The sequence below is a fragment of the Podarcis gaigeae genome (genome assembly GCF_964106915.1).
Source record: "Podarcis gaigeae genome assembly, chromosome: 4".
NCBI classification, from domain to species: Eukaryota; Metazoa; Chordata; class Lepidosauria; order Squamata; family Lacertidae; genus Podarcis; species Podarcis gaigeae.
The window spans coordinates 51,044,451-51,061,414 of record NC_139677.1 but is presented as its reverse complement, the minus strand read 5'-3'; the positions used below and the strand labels follow the sequence as shown (position 1 = coordinate 51,061,414).

The window sequence follows — 16,964 nt, the reverse complement described above, 5'->3', positions numbered from 1 at the left end:
ATATGAATTGGACTTCAATTGAATGAAAGAACAAATGAGTTATTATGTGTTGAGTTTCCTGTACCCATTGAGGCTGTTTGCTCCCAAGAAAGACACTGCTGAAATGTATTTTTCTTAGATTACTATGTAATACCCACCTTTCCCCCTTTTGGGGGGGGGGCAGATCTTTCTCCACTCCTCATCTCCCTTAACTGAAGGGGGCAATTTGGTTTAAAGGGAAATGTTTTTCAATGCCTGAATCAAAACTCAGCATTTTACTGGTTGATTTTACTACATTGTTGTAAAATAGTTTTGCTAAACAATACGCAAACATGGTTCCTTTGCCAATTTTGTCGCCCAAATTCCTTCAGGCCAAGTGTTGGTGCTTGGCCATGTCCAGTTGATAGAGTTGTCAAGCCACCCACTCTTTTGCAACGTTGTTTGAGTGTGTGCAAGTTCTTTTTATAAGTTTGAGCTTTGGGGAAATGCGTTCAAAATATAAAAGCAAAATACGATGAGGAATTTATAAGAGATAATGGAAACTAAACTGTATAAAACTGCCGCCCCCTTCGTTGGCTGCGCCTGGTTGTCCGACTGAGAGCGCCGGCCGCGCCTGCCAGCCCGAGCCGGTTCGCCCAGTGACCTACTCAGTCAGACCCTCCTTGCGAGCTCAGCCCTCTGACGTTAGCGACGCGATAGGCCTCCTTGCCGGAGGGTGGCGCTGCTGCGCTACTCCCGGGCCCATACCGCGCTCGAACTGACGCCGGTGCAACGGGCTAAGCTCTCCGGTGTGGCCGTGTATATAACTCCCTCCCTATTCGTTCCGCGGCTCGTTCCCTTCGAAGCGAAGTGGTGCGGGGATGTTGGCCGCCAGGTTAGCGGGTTGTAGGCCGCCCCTCACGGTGCTGAGGGGGCTCCCGGCCGCGGGGTTTCATTGCTCGGCGCAGCGTCTCCGCGGGGCCAGAGTCGCTGTGGTGAGTCCGGCTACCAGTCGAGCGTGAGCGGATGAGCTACTTCTTTCCCATTGCTCCCTAAGGGGGGGCGGCGGCTTCTCCTGCTCCTCCACAAGCGAGAGAGCTTCGTGGAAAATTACTGCCATCTTTCCCTGCCACCCCCTCGGCGGCTGTGCCGCACGCAGGCAGAAATGCAACAGGTTGAGCGGCAGCTGCAGCCCTGGGCAAACCTGCACGTGCTGCCCTGCCGCCTCCTGCATTGCTGTTAATGAAGGCACGGGGGAAAGGACGCCAAGGAAAAAGAGATGGCGGAGTGGAAAGTTGGCGTCCTTGGAAGGGAGGCAGTTGGCTGGGGTCGAGCTGCAGCTCCGAGAACTGCAGCCCTTCTCTCGCGCGCTTCATCAATGCTGGTATTGCCCCAAACAGATACCTCGTTTGGTTTCGCTTCCTTTCTGCTGCCTTTCTTTGGCTCTTATCGTAATTCTGCTCAATTCCCTACACGTAAAATTATTACAGCTCAGAAATTATTATTTCGCTGTGTTCAGTAGTGTCGAGAATTGCGGCCGCAGATAAGTACAGTAATGGCTTTATTTGTTTATAGTTATATTTTATAGCTCACGCCCCCTTCCATTCCGTGTTCATTCTGAAATATATAACAATATCCAGGCTCATAAAAACCACATCCTGGCTCATAAAGACTTACTAGAGCTGCAGTGAAAAGTGGAGTGGAGAGTAAGTTCAGACTTCTGTTATGATTTCATGTAAGGGTCCCGAGTGAAGCATTTGGCACAGATGGGGGAATTTGGAGAACGTTGCAGACAGTTGAGCATTAGCAAAACTTCTCTGCCTTAGTCAGTGACTGATTTTGAGGGGGGGAAATCTTAATACAATTTACTATTGTTCTCTTGGAGTTTAGTCTATAGAAACAAAGAGTTCTTATGTGGGACCTTCAGGAGTAACACTTCATCCATGAAAGCTTATGCTGCAGTGAGGAAAGCATATGAACAGAGTCACTCTGGAAATAATGAACCGGGTTGGACAAGAAACTACTGTTCCCTCTGTGTATGTGAACTGGGAAGAGAAATGTGATGTTGAAATCACTAGGCTGATTTTCTTTTTGCAGGTCTTATCAGGATGTGGTGTTTATGATGGTACTGAAATCCATGAAGCCTCAGCGTAAGTGTATTTGTGTAATCATTGGGTCTCCAAATGATCAACAGTTGAATCGATTGATAAGCAGTCCAATTACGCAGGCAGTATTTCTTTGTTAGATAGCTTCTCCTTGACTATTTTGGAGAGTCATACCCTATCCCCCCCAATAGTTTCTACCAAGATATGAAGTAAATTTCAGTTTAATGTTTTGCTTATTTTGCTACTTCATCTCCTATATCTATGTATTTTGTAGGATATTGGTCCATTTGAGCCGTGAAGGAGCCAGTGTTCAGATGTATGCCCCAGATATTTCTCAGATGCACGTTATCGATCATAGCAAAGGACAGCCAGCTGAGGGTGAATCAAGGTAAGAACAAATTTTAAGACAAGCTACATGAATATATCTAGATTTATGTTTATCCAGTGCACACATATACACATACATCTATTGATACTCTGTGGCAGGGGTCTGCAACCTGCGGCTCCGGAGCCGCATGTGGCTCTTTTACACCTTTGCCGCGGCTCCGGGGCGGATACTAGCGAGGGGAGGAGGCGCATTGTGCGCCCCGACACTCCCCACTGTGGCGGGCGCTGTACTGGCTGTGACGTCGCATGGGGGCGGTGCGTGCGTTAGTCACGCACTGTCCCGACGCCACCTTCCCGCCCGCCCGCTACATTGTAAGGGGCATGTACGCTGGTCACTGTTTTGAAGGGGAGTGAAGAACACACACACACACAAAAAGGTAACTTGTTAAGTTAACGTTTATTTCTATGAGGAGGAGTAATTCTGAGGGGTCAAACAAAGAAATCATTTTAAAAAGTGACAAAAAAGTTATTTTTATAATGACGAGTTTTGCGGCTGCCAGTTGTTTTTCCTTCGGAAATGGGTCCAAGTGGCTCTTTTTGTCTTAAAGGTTGCAGACCCCTGCTCTGTGGGAAGCTGGCTACCCTCACTATTTGAATTGGTCTCAACTAAACCTCAGTTTTCTAGATTGTCTCTCCCACCCAGTTATATGTAAATAGTGTTCCCAGTATTCGGATCACAGTTCTGTATATTGCCCTCAAACCATTTGAGTATGACTATACTTTGTTAAATGCTTTACCAATAAGTTCAGTAACTTTAAATTATCAATCTCAGGCTGTTCTTTCCTGGGGTCCTTTAATAGCAGTGCTCCTTATATGTCTATGTAGTCAACTTCTGCTCTTCACTTTATACCACTTTTCTTTAAGAAATGTCTTAGCAGAATCGGCAAGGATCGCTCGTGGTAAAATTGCAGATTTGGCTAAACTTACTGCAAAGGATCATGATGCTGTGATATTTCCTGGAGGCTTCGGTGCAGCCAAAAATCTGTGAGTTCTGAATTTATATGCTATTGCAATTGTTAAATTCCAGATAATTAGCCACTCTTAAGAGATGCTGTAGGAAAGTTATAGTTCATTAAGAAATACAATTTTCCAGATGCATTCGTTCAGGCTTGTTTCATAAGGACAAATATTTTCATTGTTGTGTGTTTGTTGATGCCCCAGAAAAATACACATACCATTTTTTACAGCCAAATCAAGCCCCAGTCCAATGTTGAAAAACAGAATCAAGAGTTTTCTTTTTAAAAATGCCTTAAGTTTTATGCTACATTGTATGGAAATCTTGATGCTGAAACTATTAAAGATAAAATTATAAACTATTTTAATGTGCCATTTTATATTTGTGAACCACTCAGATAACTATGTTAAACGTACAATATATACAGTATGGTATAAGTACAATAATTATTAAGAAGTAATAATTATTCTTACTGGTGGTGTTTTCTTGGCATGCTGCAATTTATGTTTAAGGGCCACTGAAATCAGTGGCGCTGCATGATGGATTGCAGCTGCAGGCAGTTGTTGAAGACTGAAACAATCTGTTACTTATTTGCCTGTTTTCCCTTGGGGGAGTCAAAATATTTTAAAGAGGTCTTTTAAGGCTGAGTCTGTGGATCACTAATGGAATAAGAAAATAAACAAGGAAGCTTTATTGCTGCTTGAGAGGAATATGTTTTCAAGCTGGCTTGGCAGCATCGGTGCTAGAATGGTTCTCATGTATTACAGAAACAGTACTGATGCCTTGTTTAACTTTTGCCTTGGGAATTTTTTTTAGTGCTTCATCTTTGTATCTGTTTTGCATTTAAGCAATCCAACTCCCCCCCCCCCCACGTATATAAACTCACCCACTGAGTTTAAACTTGACTTTCTTTACTAGCAGTCAATAGACTATTAAAATATTTTTTAACAATTGAAAATTACACTTGATAAAATTAATAAAAATACACGTTGACACAGATGAAAAACGCAGACTTAAAATACTAAACTATCAGGCAATCTTAAAGAGGTCCAATAAGGATAGCTGTATTCAAAAACTTTGCCACTTGCTCTGTGACTAATTGATTGGAACCTTGGAGCAAAATGATTATAAAAGACTCAGAGGAGCAACCAGGGAGGGAACTACATAAAGTCTGAAGGAAGGGGTGCTTCCTTCTCTTGGCTGTTATCCAGCTGTTCATCTGCCAAAAAATTGAGCAGCACAAATCTGAGAACCAAATTTCAAACTGCTCTGTGGTGGGCCATTATGTACACTCATAGAAAGAAGTTTGTGTTTACTTAATTGCCCAGTCAGCTCTGTGAGTCACTGCATGCAAATGCATCGGCAGGACAGGTGATTTAAACAACCTTCATATGATGGCTGTGCATGTATACCAAGGTGGCAAACCTTTGTCTCCTCCCCCCTCCCCCGATATTGCTGGACTACAGCTCCCATCATACCTCACTATTGACCATGCCGGCTGGGGCTGATAGGAGCTGGAGTTGAATAGCACTCCAGGGGCCATAGGTTAGCCACCTCTGGTTCACACCAACACTAAAACAGATACAAAAAATATAGCTTGTATTTAGTGTTCCTGAGGAGGGAGTGGCCATATTTATTGCCCTCTTTCTTCAGTACTGAAGCAGGAGTGTATTGGCTTCTGTATGGCAATAAGGCAGAGGATATAAATTGCTTTTATGAATAAATAATTCCTGTCTCCAGCCCTATTTTTTCAGTAGGGTTGAAGGGAGGAATCTTGGAGGCTGCCTTATATAGAGTCAGGGCATTGTCCACACTGACTCGTAGCAGACCTCCAGAATTTAAGAATGGAGAGGTTCCTAGCCTTATCTACAGATGCTGGGGATTGCACCTGCGGCTTTCTGCATGCGAATATGATGTTCTACCAGTGAGGTAGGGCAGAAGTTGAAAGGAAATGGGGATTGCTCTCTTTCTTTGAGTAGTTTAAATTGCATTTCAAGAGACAGGCCTTTTACTTATTTTAAGTGTGGTGTACTTCTGGGAATGTAAAATTACAATTTATGGGTCTTTCATTCTTGTGTTAAGGTCTACGTTTGCAGTGGATGGAAAAGACTGTAAAGTGAATGGAGAAGTTGAACGTGTGCTAAAGGATTTCAACAAAGCTGGGAAACCCATTGGGTGTGTAAGTTATAAGATGGGAGTATATGTTCATATTGTATGAAACACTACCGACCTGCCTTCAGCCCATCAGCCACAAATGTTTTGGCTGGCTGACTGCCTGGCACAACAAGGTTGTCAAGCATTGGCAGTCCACACAGTAGGTGATGGTTAGCTGCTTTCGGCCTAATGGATCACAAGTTGGGCAGGGCCTATTCAGCTGATCAGCCGAATGAGGAGCCCTGATGGGCCAGGCATCCCATTTCCCACAGTGGCAGCATTTGGAAATCCCACAAGCAGGACATGGCTCAAAAGGTGTGCTGGTTTCTGTACCTGTACAGCACACCAATGCTCCCCAGTCCAGTGTCAATCCTTTCTCTCTACCTCTTCTTTCCTTCAGACATTGTAGCAACACACTTTTGTTTGAGGTCCCTGTTCTCACCTCCTGTCCTCCTTCCTTCTGCCTCCAGGCCTTCTTCAAATTTGTGTTTCTTACCTTTCACACTCCTTGTCACTTCTTCTGTTTTTCTGAACTGCTAAGAGCCCACAACCTTTCCAGTTTAAGGCCCCCTATGAGCTTTCCCAGCAACCAGATTTTATCTTCCACCTCTCTTACAGAACAGGAACAGCCAGCATTGAATTTCTAATGATTTCTCTGTGTGTTTTTTTCCTTTCCTTTTCTTATGGAGAAGCATTCTGGGCAGCTGCCACAAGGAACAGAAAAGCGTCATGGGATGGAACTGCCTAAAACTTTCTCCTCTGGGTGTTTTTCCACTCAAGAGTGTCCTCCCCCTGTTATCAGCTGTGTGTGAGGAAACAGCTGGAGAAGGCATAATTTTGAGAGGTGAAAAGGTTCAGCAATCCTGTCCCTGGACTATTTTGCCTCTCCCAAGGGCTGTTCCTTTTTTTATTTTTATTTTTTAAAAAGCTGCATTTTAGAAGTCTAAAGTTACCTTATTCCTTTTAGGATTTTGTTGAGATTATTTTCCACCCTCGCCTTCTTTTCCTGGTTCTGTTGGACTGAAATTACCATTGCTGTGTAATGATTAATAAGGATTTTACTCAGTTTAGTATCTTTTATTTTTGAGGGTGTGCCAAATATTTATAAGCAAAGGAACAGGGAGGTGTAAATACAATAAATCCTCAATGGAGGAACCTAAGTGAAGGTTTTTTGTCCACCTTTTTTTCAGTCTGTGCTGCATTTCACCCGTTTTGGCTGCAAAGGTTCTTCCTGGTACTGAAGTCACTGTGGGACATGAAGAAGAAGAAGGTGGTAAGTGGCCTTACGCTGGAACTGCTGGAGCCATTAAAGCACTGGGTGGAAAACACCATATTAAAGAAGTAACAATATCCTTTTTTGCTGGATGAAGGCTGAATTTAAGTGTCTTTTCCTCTCCCCTCCCCACACCTCCTGCTACTCCCAAAGAGCCACATGTTTGGAAGCAAGTTGCACTGAAACCAGTAACAAGGTTTTCTTTCTCCTTAAGTGTATATGGGTTTAGGAGGTTAAGTGTGATAAGACATCAGAGGTGTACATTTTTGTACAGAATTGAAGAGCTTTTGGGAAAGCATTCTGTGATATATTTGGATTAGCTGATAAACTGCATGACCATCTTCCTTGGGTTTCTAAAACCCTGATAATTAGTTATGATATAGCACAATACTAACCATGTCTGCTCAGAAGTAAGCCTTAATGAATTTAGTGGGTCTTAATCCCAGGAAAGTAGGGTTAGGATTTCAGCCTTAGTATGTTCAATTTGGAAGTAGGATAACATTTGCTTTAGGAAAATCATTAAACTTTTAATCTAAATTCTAACATAAGAGACTGTTTTAAATGTGAATACCAGATGTCCTGGTCTACACTTCCCACCATCCCAGACTATTGGCTGTGCCAGCTAGTGCTGTTTGGAGTCCCAACAGTATCTTGAGATTCACAAGTTGTCCAGCACTGTTCTATACAGTTCCTGAACATATGTTAGATCACATTCTCAGTTACAGTGTTAGCCTTTTGATTTTTTTTTTAATTTCTTGAAACAAATTTGTAAACCCAGGAAAAGCTTTCTAGCAATGTAACTGGCCTCATTCCAATGTAATACTAAATTATGTCTTAGGGTTAAATAAGTGAGCCTCAGGCTCACACACTGTTCCCTGGCACAGCTACAAGGAACATTTTGGAAGCTCTCTGGGTTCTAAATAACTATGCTATCCATGCATGGAGCAGGCATCCCACTTGGAAAGTTATGACCTAATGTGAAGGAGGCAGGAAGAGCCATGTGACTTTGGGGACGGGGCTAGTTAATATTAACACTAGTCAGACATAATGTGATTAGTTAAAAACTAAGCAGCTTCTAATCTCCTTGTGACTGTGCCACATGGCTCACCCAGGTTTGTTCCTGAATGAAGCCACCAAGTTTATAGTAAAGAGCTGAGTCTGCTGTCCCTTTAATCATTCTGTCCTTCATCCTAAAGTTATGCAAAGTCACACAATACTAACAAAGTAAATTTGAATTTTAACTATGATAAATGCAACATTTTTCAGTCATCACATTTTGCATGGCTGCATCTATTTTTCAAGACATGAATAACAAAATGAGTAGTCACATAAAAGTGATAAGAAAGTGCCACTTTGTAGTTGAATTTCATGCAGAAATTGATCGTAAGCTCAGGGATTCCCAAATGGTGTGCAGGACTCCCATCTTAGCTACCAGGTTATTAAGTGGGGTCAGAGTGACACACAAGGTTGAGAGATTGCTTCCTTGACTTTAGGTGTTTGCTAACGGTGTGGTTAGTTTCTTGACAGGCACCTAACATTTAGGTTGCTGTCATTACGTATACCGTATTTTTCGCACTATAAGACACACTTTTCCCCCTCCAAAAATGAAGGGGAAATGTGTGTGCGTCCTATGGTGCGAATGCAGGCTTTCGCTGAAGCCTGGAGAGCGAGAGGGGTCGGTGTGCACCGACCCCTCTCGCTCTCCAGGCTTCAGGAGAGCGCCACCGCCAGCCCAAGCTCGGGGGACAGCGGGGAGGAGGAACGCCGCCATCCCGCTGTCCCCCGACTTGGTTAGAAGGCTGGCGGGGGGGGGAGAAGCCTGCTCCTCCCCGTCGCCAGCCCCGCAAACTCGGGAGACAGTGGGAGAGGCGCAGCGCGCCCTTCCCGCTGTCCCCCGACCTGGCTAGAAGGCTGGCGGGGGGGAGAAGCCTGCTCCTCCCCGTCACCAGCCCCGCAAACTCGGGAGACAGCGGGAGAGGCGGAACGCCGCCATCCCGCTGTCCCCTGACTTGGTTAGAAGGCTGGCGGGGGGGGGGGGGGGAGAGAAGCCTGCTCCTCCCCGTCGCCAGCCCCGCAAACTTGGGAGGCAGTGGGAGAGGCGCAGCGCTGTCTCCCGACATGGTTTGGAGGCTGGCGGAGGGCTTCCTCCTCCCCCAGCCCCGCAAGCTCCCAGAGCGATGCCAAAGCTGCGCGCAGCTTCGGCATGGCTCTGGGTCCCGTTCTGGGGGAGGGGGAAGCTCGCCCCAACCCCGCGCCTGGGGGAGGGAAATAATTTTTTTCCCCTTTATTTCCCCCCCCCCCAAATCTAGGTGCGTCCTATGGACCGGTGCGTCCTATAGTGTGAAAAATACGTTAATTATATACAGGTTTGTGAGGCAGAAAGGCATATTCCTGTTTATTCTGTCACTTGGCTTAGTCCCTGTGTTTTCCTTAACTGTCTTCTATGAGGCCCATGTGGACGCAAACCACAAGGTTGTAACTACCCCAGCCTTTATGTGTGAAACAGAATTGCATCACATTTATGATGGCATTGGAGCCATGGTAAAAAGTGTGTTGAAGCTTACAGGCAAATGAAGAGGATACCCATAATGGCAGTGACAATAACTTTAGGAAGTATGGTCCTTATAACGCCGACCTAGCACAGGAGTTGCCTCTAAGAATGCTTACGATTGTATTGGAATGGCGTGTGTAATTTTCAGCACTGAAGAAGCTCAAGCCGGTTGAATCATGAATCCCCTCCGTATTTCAGCAACAGTCTTCACATCGTCTTACAGTGTATCTGACAACTTACTCTGGAGATGGTCACTGCTTAACAAATCTGAATTGATAATGGAATAATAAAAACAATTACATCATAACCTCTCCAATCGCTTATCAAGCCTTTTCAGAGACTATTCTAATTGCATAAAATATGTTTCCAAATAAATTCCTACCTTCTGAAAATGTATACCTGAACATTGAGTTCTGAAACTGGGGGAGAAAACTACTAAAGAAACCACAAAATAAAAAGGATTTGTTTAAGTTATATAATATAAAATAAATAAAAGAAATAAATGTTCTCAGTTTTGTTGGAATGAATCCATGGTTTATTTTATCACAGCTAGATGAAGTTAACAAGTACGTTAGCTGTAAATCATAATTTGACAGCCAAATATCTTGTCTAATGATTAATTGGACTGATTACTGTGGAAACAGAAGATGTCTCCTATTGTACATTTTGTTTTTACCCTGCCATAACCAACATCTCGCTCAATCGTATCTGGTGTGGTACTACTGCCTTAATTTTTTTTTTTCTCCTTGAAGGAAACATTTTTTCCAGCTGATTTCAGTCACATCATGGTTTTAAATTTCTCTGATTTGTTTAGCTTTTTTGTATTCCCACCAACAAGTTCAGCAACCACTGGGAGCCATCAGTTTGCTGATCATAAAGTTCCATTAACGATTAATATTCCCACTCCAAACATGATGCCCTGACCACAATTAAATAAGCATTCCACCGTTATTTTCTGTGGCAGGTCATTATCCTTACTCATGAGTAAGTTAAGTCCTAGCCTCCTATTTGGGAGAGGTTCCAGCTGTCATTTCAAGACAGCAGTAGCTCTGCTGGGAAAGGACTCCTAAGTTTTATGTGTTTTCAACAAATTGGCATCTTTCATCTGCAGAAGAAGTAAGCAACATTTGTTGCTGTGTCTGTTAGGTAATAGTTAAACATGTCACAGGAAATAGTGAGCTCACTTTCTTTTGTTAATATCCAGTTCAAGCACTTGTCAAAGCAGTTCCACGCATTATTGCATAAATGTGCTCTATGTTTGTATACTGTATTCCCCCACTTCCGTATTAAACATATGTGTGGGCAACATCTCTGTTCCTTCATGTATCTAGGGAGCGTTGCCCACTGAGGTTGTGTGTCATGTGCATATGGTAGACATGAACAACGTCCACACTTGACAGGTTTGTTGTGGATAACACTGGTATGCAAACAGTTTCGCATAATATGCGAAGTTGCCCTCAATAATTACATTCACAAGATGGTGCAAATGGCTCCATTCTAAGAAAATTATACTTATTAGACTAGGGATGGATTTCTAGAGTCCCACTGTGGCATAGAGGAATTTCTTGCACTGAGGCACCTGATCCTATACTTCTGAAATATCCACAATCAAGTGAAAGCGCTCAAGACACAGCAATTTATTGGTTTTATGTGGATAAACTCTTCACTAGTTCAGCTGCTTATGCCACAACTTGGCACTGTTCCCATACAGGATATTATAATTTGTCTGGAAAGGAAATTTTTACAGAATGGGACTTGCCCATGTGCATTGCATGGAGGAACTTTTGGCAAACTGGCTTAAGAGAATTTTCTGGGGATTTCCATGCTTTAAAGTCAGATACTGGCTGGTAAGCAGGTAGACCTTGCACACTGTGCCACTGTATATACACATGGACAGAGTCCAAATCAAGGAGACCAGTATCTCCAAAGTAGAATATCATGTTTAAACTCCTTTTACATACACGTACGTGATGCATCTTAGAAAATAGTTGGTGGCTGCAGCAGTTACATCATGACCTAGTTAGAACGGGCTTTTCAGTCACCATTACATACATGTACAATGTGCTACTTAGGCAGAAAAGTTCCACCCATGGCATCTCCACTTAAAAGGCTCAGGTAGCAGGTGATGGGGAAAACCTGAGACCCTAGAGCAGCTGTTGCCAGTTGGAACAGGCAATACTGGGCTAGATGGATAAATAGCTTCCTCTGGTTCTGTGAATCTTAAGAACATGAATGCAATAATCTCTGGTTATATATGATTCTCACTGATGCTGAGCAGCTTACACAGCTTTTTTTATAAAAAAAACATAACTTGCTGGGGTCAATTTCTCTTTCCTCAAACCAGTTACAGTGGAACCTCAGCAACCAAACGCCTTGGGAGCCGAACATTCCAGCTAATGGATGAACAAAAACCAGAAGCAGTTGTTCCGGTTTTTGAACGTTCTTTGGAAGCCGAACGCCCGGCACTACGTCCACGGCTTCTGATTGGCTACAGGAAGCTGCTGCAGCCAATCAGAAGCCACGCCTTGGTTCCCGAACTGTTTCGGGAATCGAACAGACTCTCGGAATGGATTAAGTTCGGGAACCAAGGTTCCACTGTATAACCCTTGAGAAATCAGATCTAGCCTAGGCATGGTCTCATTCAGTGTAACATAACATGATTGGGTGTGCGGTAAGTGCCCTGAAATTATTAAAGTTTGGTATCGGGAAAGTACCTGGAGAGTCTGAAGGCTAGTGTGCAAGCCAGTGACTGAACCTCTCATGAACCAAACCATCCACAGCAAAATGTACTCAGAATTCTTCTGCAATCACCACTGCCCCAAACTCACAGTATCTTTAGCTACAAAGTCAAAACCAAAGGTTGGTGCTTACTTACTCAGAAATTAGGTTACTCTGCCCTGTTGGGATGCACTGTCAAGTAGCCTCTCTCCGAAGATGTTGTTTAGGAGTCTTGACAACCTGTCACCACAAGTAAGTAGTCAAATGTATCTTATTCCATATTATCTGGACATAGTCAAGTAAGTAGCTTACGTCAGTGAGGTTCTACATGGTGGTGGTGGGGAAAGCCAAAGCCCTTTTCTTACTGTAATTCATTTTCAACAACAATTGCTTCAATTTTGATAGCACATACTGATTAGCTCAAACCATATGACAATAGTCTACTCCTACTTAACATTGTAGATAAGAATTGGCAAAAGGCCAAAAATACTATAGAGCTTCTTAACAAATCAAGAGTTTTATGTTGTCATTGTTATTAGCCTTTCTTGGCATAAGCTTAAACAATAAAATCAAGCTAGCCACCACTGAATAAATTGAGCAACTTTAGATGTAACTTTAAAGATCTTTGCTAAATACGTAACCCTGTTACTGCAGGGTTGGCTGAGTCGAGACCTTCCAGATGAAGTTGGACTACCATCATTGGCCTTTTGGGGCTGGGGCTGATGGGAGTCTAATAATATCTGAAACACAGTAGGTTCTCCCCATCCTTGCATTATGGTAATAGCAGTGTACTTATTTGGAATTTGTCCCACTATGTTCAATCTGTTATGTTTTTTTTCAGGTTAAGTGCACAGAACACTACACTACTAAACACAAATATCTCCCCATAACAGCTAAAATATTGTAAAGTCAGTGCATGGGAGCACAGCTGTAGGGGCAGGTTAGTACCAATACTAAAGATGTTTCCTCATTAGGACCTGTGGGAAAGTTATGGCGCCCAAGAAATATGACAGGTAAAATGATGCCCACTAGTACCTGCAAATCTTTAACTGAAGCTGCACACTTGATTGTACACTTTACAACCCATCAACCATTTGGGGTCTGTGCAAAAAAGATGGTGAGGGGGCTGTAAAATGTCTTTATATTGAAAACGCTTCTGGTACTCTAAACTATGAAGGATATCATCTGGTGCACTACCAGGACTCTCCCCAAGTTGCAACTTGCAAGTGGAATTTTCAGAACATTTTTGTTAAACGTATGTGCTAATAATAGGTTACTCCTGGCATCTCATGACCTAATTTTTTTAACACAGATTTCCTCTCTGCTGAGGAATATGATAGTTCCCTTTTACAAAGGGAAATCAAATTCTGTTTCCTTAGTGTCATTTACACTGGTGGGAGTAAAACCAGTTCCTCTCTTGGCACCCTACTCCAAATTCCCTTTGCTTCCCCCTCGGAGTTTCCTTCTCATTATTGCAAAGATTCCCCTTTTGCATAAAAATACAGTGGTGCCTCGCAAGATGAAATTAATTCGTTCCGCAAGTTTTTTCTTCTTGCGAGTTTTTCGTCTTGCGAAGCACGGTTTCCCATAGGAATGCATTGAAAATCAATCAATGCGTTCCTATGGAGACCGTCCGGGGACAGAGGGGAAGCGCCGCGCCTTCCCCTCTGTCCCCGGAGATTGCGGGGCTGGCAACGGGGAGAAGCGATCTTCTCCCCATTGCCACCCCTTGCTTCAAAAGAGGTCCGGGGACAGAGGGGAAGATGCGCTGCGCCTCCCCGCTATCCCCGGAGCTTGCGGGGCAAGCTTCGTTTTGCGAAGCAAGCCCATAGGGAAATGCGTCTTGAGAAGCGGCTAAGAAAACGAAAAACTCCTTCGTCTAGCGAGTTTTTCGTCTTCCGAGGCGTTCGTCTTGCGGGGTACCACTGTAAGACCATCTACCTCAAATGGTATGGTATCTTTCTTTAAAAGAACAGGGAAGAAATGTCTCATTGATTTATTAACTTTAGCATTTAAGAAATTTGATAGCAAATTATTCTGCAGAAGACAGAATTTAATTTAACCTTTTTTGTGTACAGTGGTACCTCGGGTTAAGAACTTAATTCATTCTGGAGGTCTGTTCTTTACCTGATACTGTTCTTAACCTGAAGCACCACTTTAGCTAATGGGGCCTCTTGCCGCCGCAGCACGATTTCTGTTCTCATCCTGAAGCAAAGTTCTTAACCCAAGGTACTATTTCTGGGTTAGCAGAGTCTGTAACCTGAAGCGTCTGTAACCTGAGGTACCACTGAATTTGATTAGGTTTCACATGAAAGGTTGGGCCACAGTAGATTTGTTAGTCTTTAAGGTGCCAAGAGACTCTGTTGCTTTCAGTATAACAAACTAACATGGCTAACCCTCCAGAAACCAAAGTTTGCAACTGCTTCAAATTTTCTCAACACACTGTCCGTTTTAAAAAAGAGGATCAGTATAATATAGTTTCATATCAAAAAGAGGATCAGCACAATATAGTTTCATATCTTCTTAGACCAGGGCCAAAAGAGTAGGAGTAGGGAAACATGGTGGGACTTTCCTAGGAGGGTAAATGGAAACTTGATGAACATCTTTCAGTACTGCACTCGGTGTGATAAATTTTTAGCTCTTAAGTATGAACCTTTGTTTCACACAGTTTCCAGATTGAGGCAAACCATCTCCTCTTAGACTGCTATCTGAAGAAATTATGAACTCACATGCAGTGCAAGCCAAGCCAGGCCAAACTACGAGTGCCTGTCTGACACCGTAACACATTGTAAGAGTTTGCCAATTTTCAGCAGGCCCCTCTAACCTCTGTCCTATCTGGACTGAGTCAGGCTGATTCATCCTCATCCAGTGGTTACAGGCATGTATTCAAGAACACACTACCTTTAAAAATATATTATGAAAATGAGAACTAGGACTAGTGGAACAGAGCTATGTGATCCCTGCCTCTTGTACATAGGTGCAATCCTGATAGGTTTTTAAAAGAGAGGGGGTAGAACATTAACAGCCTGTCCTTCCTGCAGCAAGGTTACCTATGCCCCTTATCCACTGCATGAGGACAGGCAATTGCACTGCCAGTGCAAAATCCACCTAGTACTTCTAGCATTCATTCCTCACTATAGCTTCTCTTCTCTAAACATTTCCAAAGTGAAGCATAATATGCAAAGTCACACTGGCTAAGGCTTGATGAAGTATCAAGAAAGAAAAATGGGAGGCAACTATTCACAAAGCATTCCAAGGGTGTTTATCAAAGACTACAATGACTCTCATAATTGCACTCTGTTATAATCAACATCCACATTGCTCATGTTATTGATGTGTACTTTAGATTCAAGAATCTGCTGCGTATACTAGATTGAGTTTCAGGTAAGTGATAGCCTGAATCAATGGGCAAACCTGATAAGCAATGGACCAACAGCTTGGCATTTATGTGTGAAACCATCATGTAATGTACTTATTTTGCTTGTGTCAGCATGTCACCTGCAAAAGAAGAAGTGGACTTGGACATGAGTGAAACAAATGTGCAATAATGAGAGCAGACCCATTAGCACATGATGAAAGAATTGACATTTAGAAAACCTCAAGTATGGCAACTTCAGTGGATTGCATGAACTTGCCTTCAAATTTAGTTGAATTCAAGATTAAACTTTACATGAACTATGAAGAAAACAGGACAAGTGGTGATTGTAAAAGAGACTACTGTTTGAAAATAAAACCAGCCCCTTTCTGATCTGCCTAAAAAGTTTTAAGTACAATTTTTCAGCCCAGTCAACAGCATATGCAAATGTACCATATATGTGTTAAGGAAATATGGACAGAGCCTCCTCTTTCTTAATATTGCTTTGTTCCCCAATGTTTATAAACCTAATGGCTTGGTACCAGGTTTAGCATTCATCAAACACCTAAGAGTAATGGAGCTGAAATGTGTTTAAAGCGTTTGAGATACAGAATATTAAAATAAACACTTTTGAGAAACCTTTCCTTTCCTTAACTGTACTGGTCAGATCACAACATCAGGCCCAAGGTTCATTCTGTTCCCAAAGGGGACATCCAAATGTCTATGGGAAGCCCATAAACCTAGAATTTGAGGGGATATTGGGGGTGGGGGAGGATATTCTGAGATCATTGACATAAAGATCTAAAATGTGAATAGTTCTTTGTCATTTAACTAGGAAATAAACTGAGCAAGTGGCTATAAAATCTCCTCCTATACCTTAAGTCCAGTGAATCTCTGACCACCGAGGGTGGAACACAGTAAAAGAAGTGGTTGACTGAATTAGAATATAAAATCAAGGGAATACAGATGATCGTTGGTTAAAATGCAACTTACCATGGTATGCAAGTAACTCAGGAATATCAAACTTTCTGTCCGTGAACCCTCTAGTCCTCTCTGACAAGCTCTGGGGACTCTCTTCCATGGCTGCAACCTCTATCTGGCTTGCTCATGCTCTCTTGGAATGTGTCTTTGAACTGTGGTCAGGCCCCTTCATTTGCTGAATGAAAAAATATGGAGAGAGTCAGGGTATATGTGTGTAGAAACCTCCTGCTTGCTGTCTGTATGGAGCATTAAGTTACACCCATTTGCTCCATCTACTCTGGCCGCCACAGCCCGCCACAGGCATGCAACTCCCACAAGCCCGCAGGCGGAAAATTAGTTCCCCACTCCTGATATAGCCACTTGGTTTGCCTGGGGGGCAAAAGGAGGACTTCTATAGTTTGACATTTGGTGCGTGTTGATATAGTTATTGTTTTTAGGACCCACCCTATTCCTGCAATTTTGAGTTGTTCTAAACTGCTTTTTAAAGATTGTGTTTTCACTGTTGTAACCCATGGCACAGGCTGCAA

The 16,964-nt window shown here is 43.0% G+C and overlaps 1 protein-coding gene across 2 annotated transcripts; it reads left to right on the top strand.

The window, feature by feature from the left end:
* The first annotated feature begins 751 nt into the window (after positions 1-751).
* GATD3 (glutamine amidotransferase class 1 domain containing 3) lies at positions 752-10,689 on the top strand. 2 transcript variants are annotated; one of them, XM_083734727.1, is made up of 7 exons: positions 767-953; positions 2,056-2,108; positions 2,338-2,451; positions 3,315-3,434; positions 5,488-5,580; positions 6,750-6,900; positions 9,281-10,689. In XM_083734727.1, the coding sequence occupies exons 1-7, from the start codon at positions 840-842 to the stop codon at positions 9,404-9,406; spliced, it is 771 nt and encodes a 256-aa protein (XP_083590853.1). In that variant the 5' UTR covers positions 767-839; the 3' UTR covers positions 9,407-10,689. The 2 variants fall into 2 exon arrangements, with proteins under 2 accessions (XP_083590852.1, XP_083590853.1); XM_083734726.1 differs by lacking the exons at positions 6,750-6,900; positions 9,281-10,689 and adding an exon at positions 6,252-6,726 and having other exon boundaries at positions 752-953.
* The last annotated feature ends 6,275 nt before the right edge of the window (positions 10,690-16,964 follow it).

Coding starts and splice junctions, on each gene's coding strand:
- GATD3 (XM_083734727.1), top strand. CDS start 840: ATGTTGGCCGCCAGGTTAGCGGGTTGTAGGCCGCCCCTCACGGTGCTG. Junction 954..2,055: donor GCGGGGCCAGAGTCGCTGTG/GTGAGTCCGGCT, acceptor TTCTTTTTGCAG/GTCTTATCAGGATGTGGTGT. Junction 6,901..9,280: donor GAAAACACCATATTAAAGAA/GTAACAATATCC, acceptor GTCTTCTATGAG/GCCCATGTGGACGCAAACCA.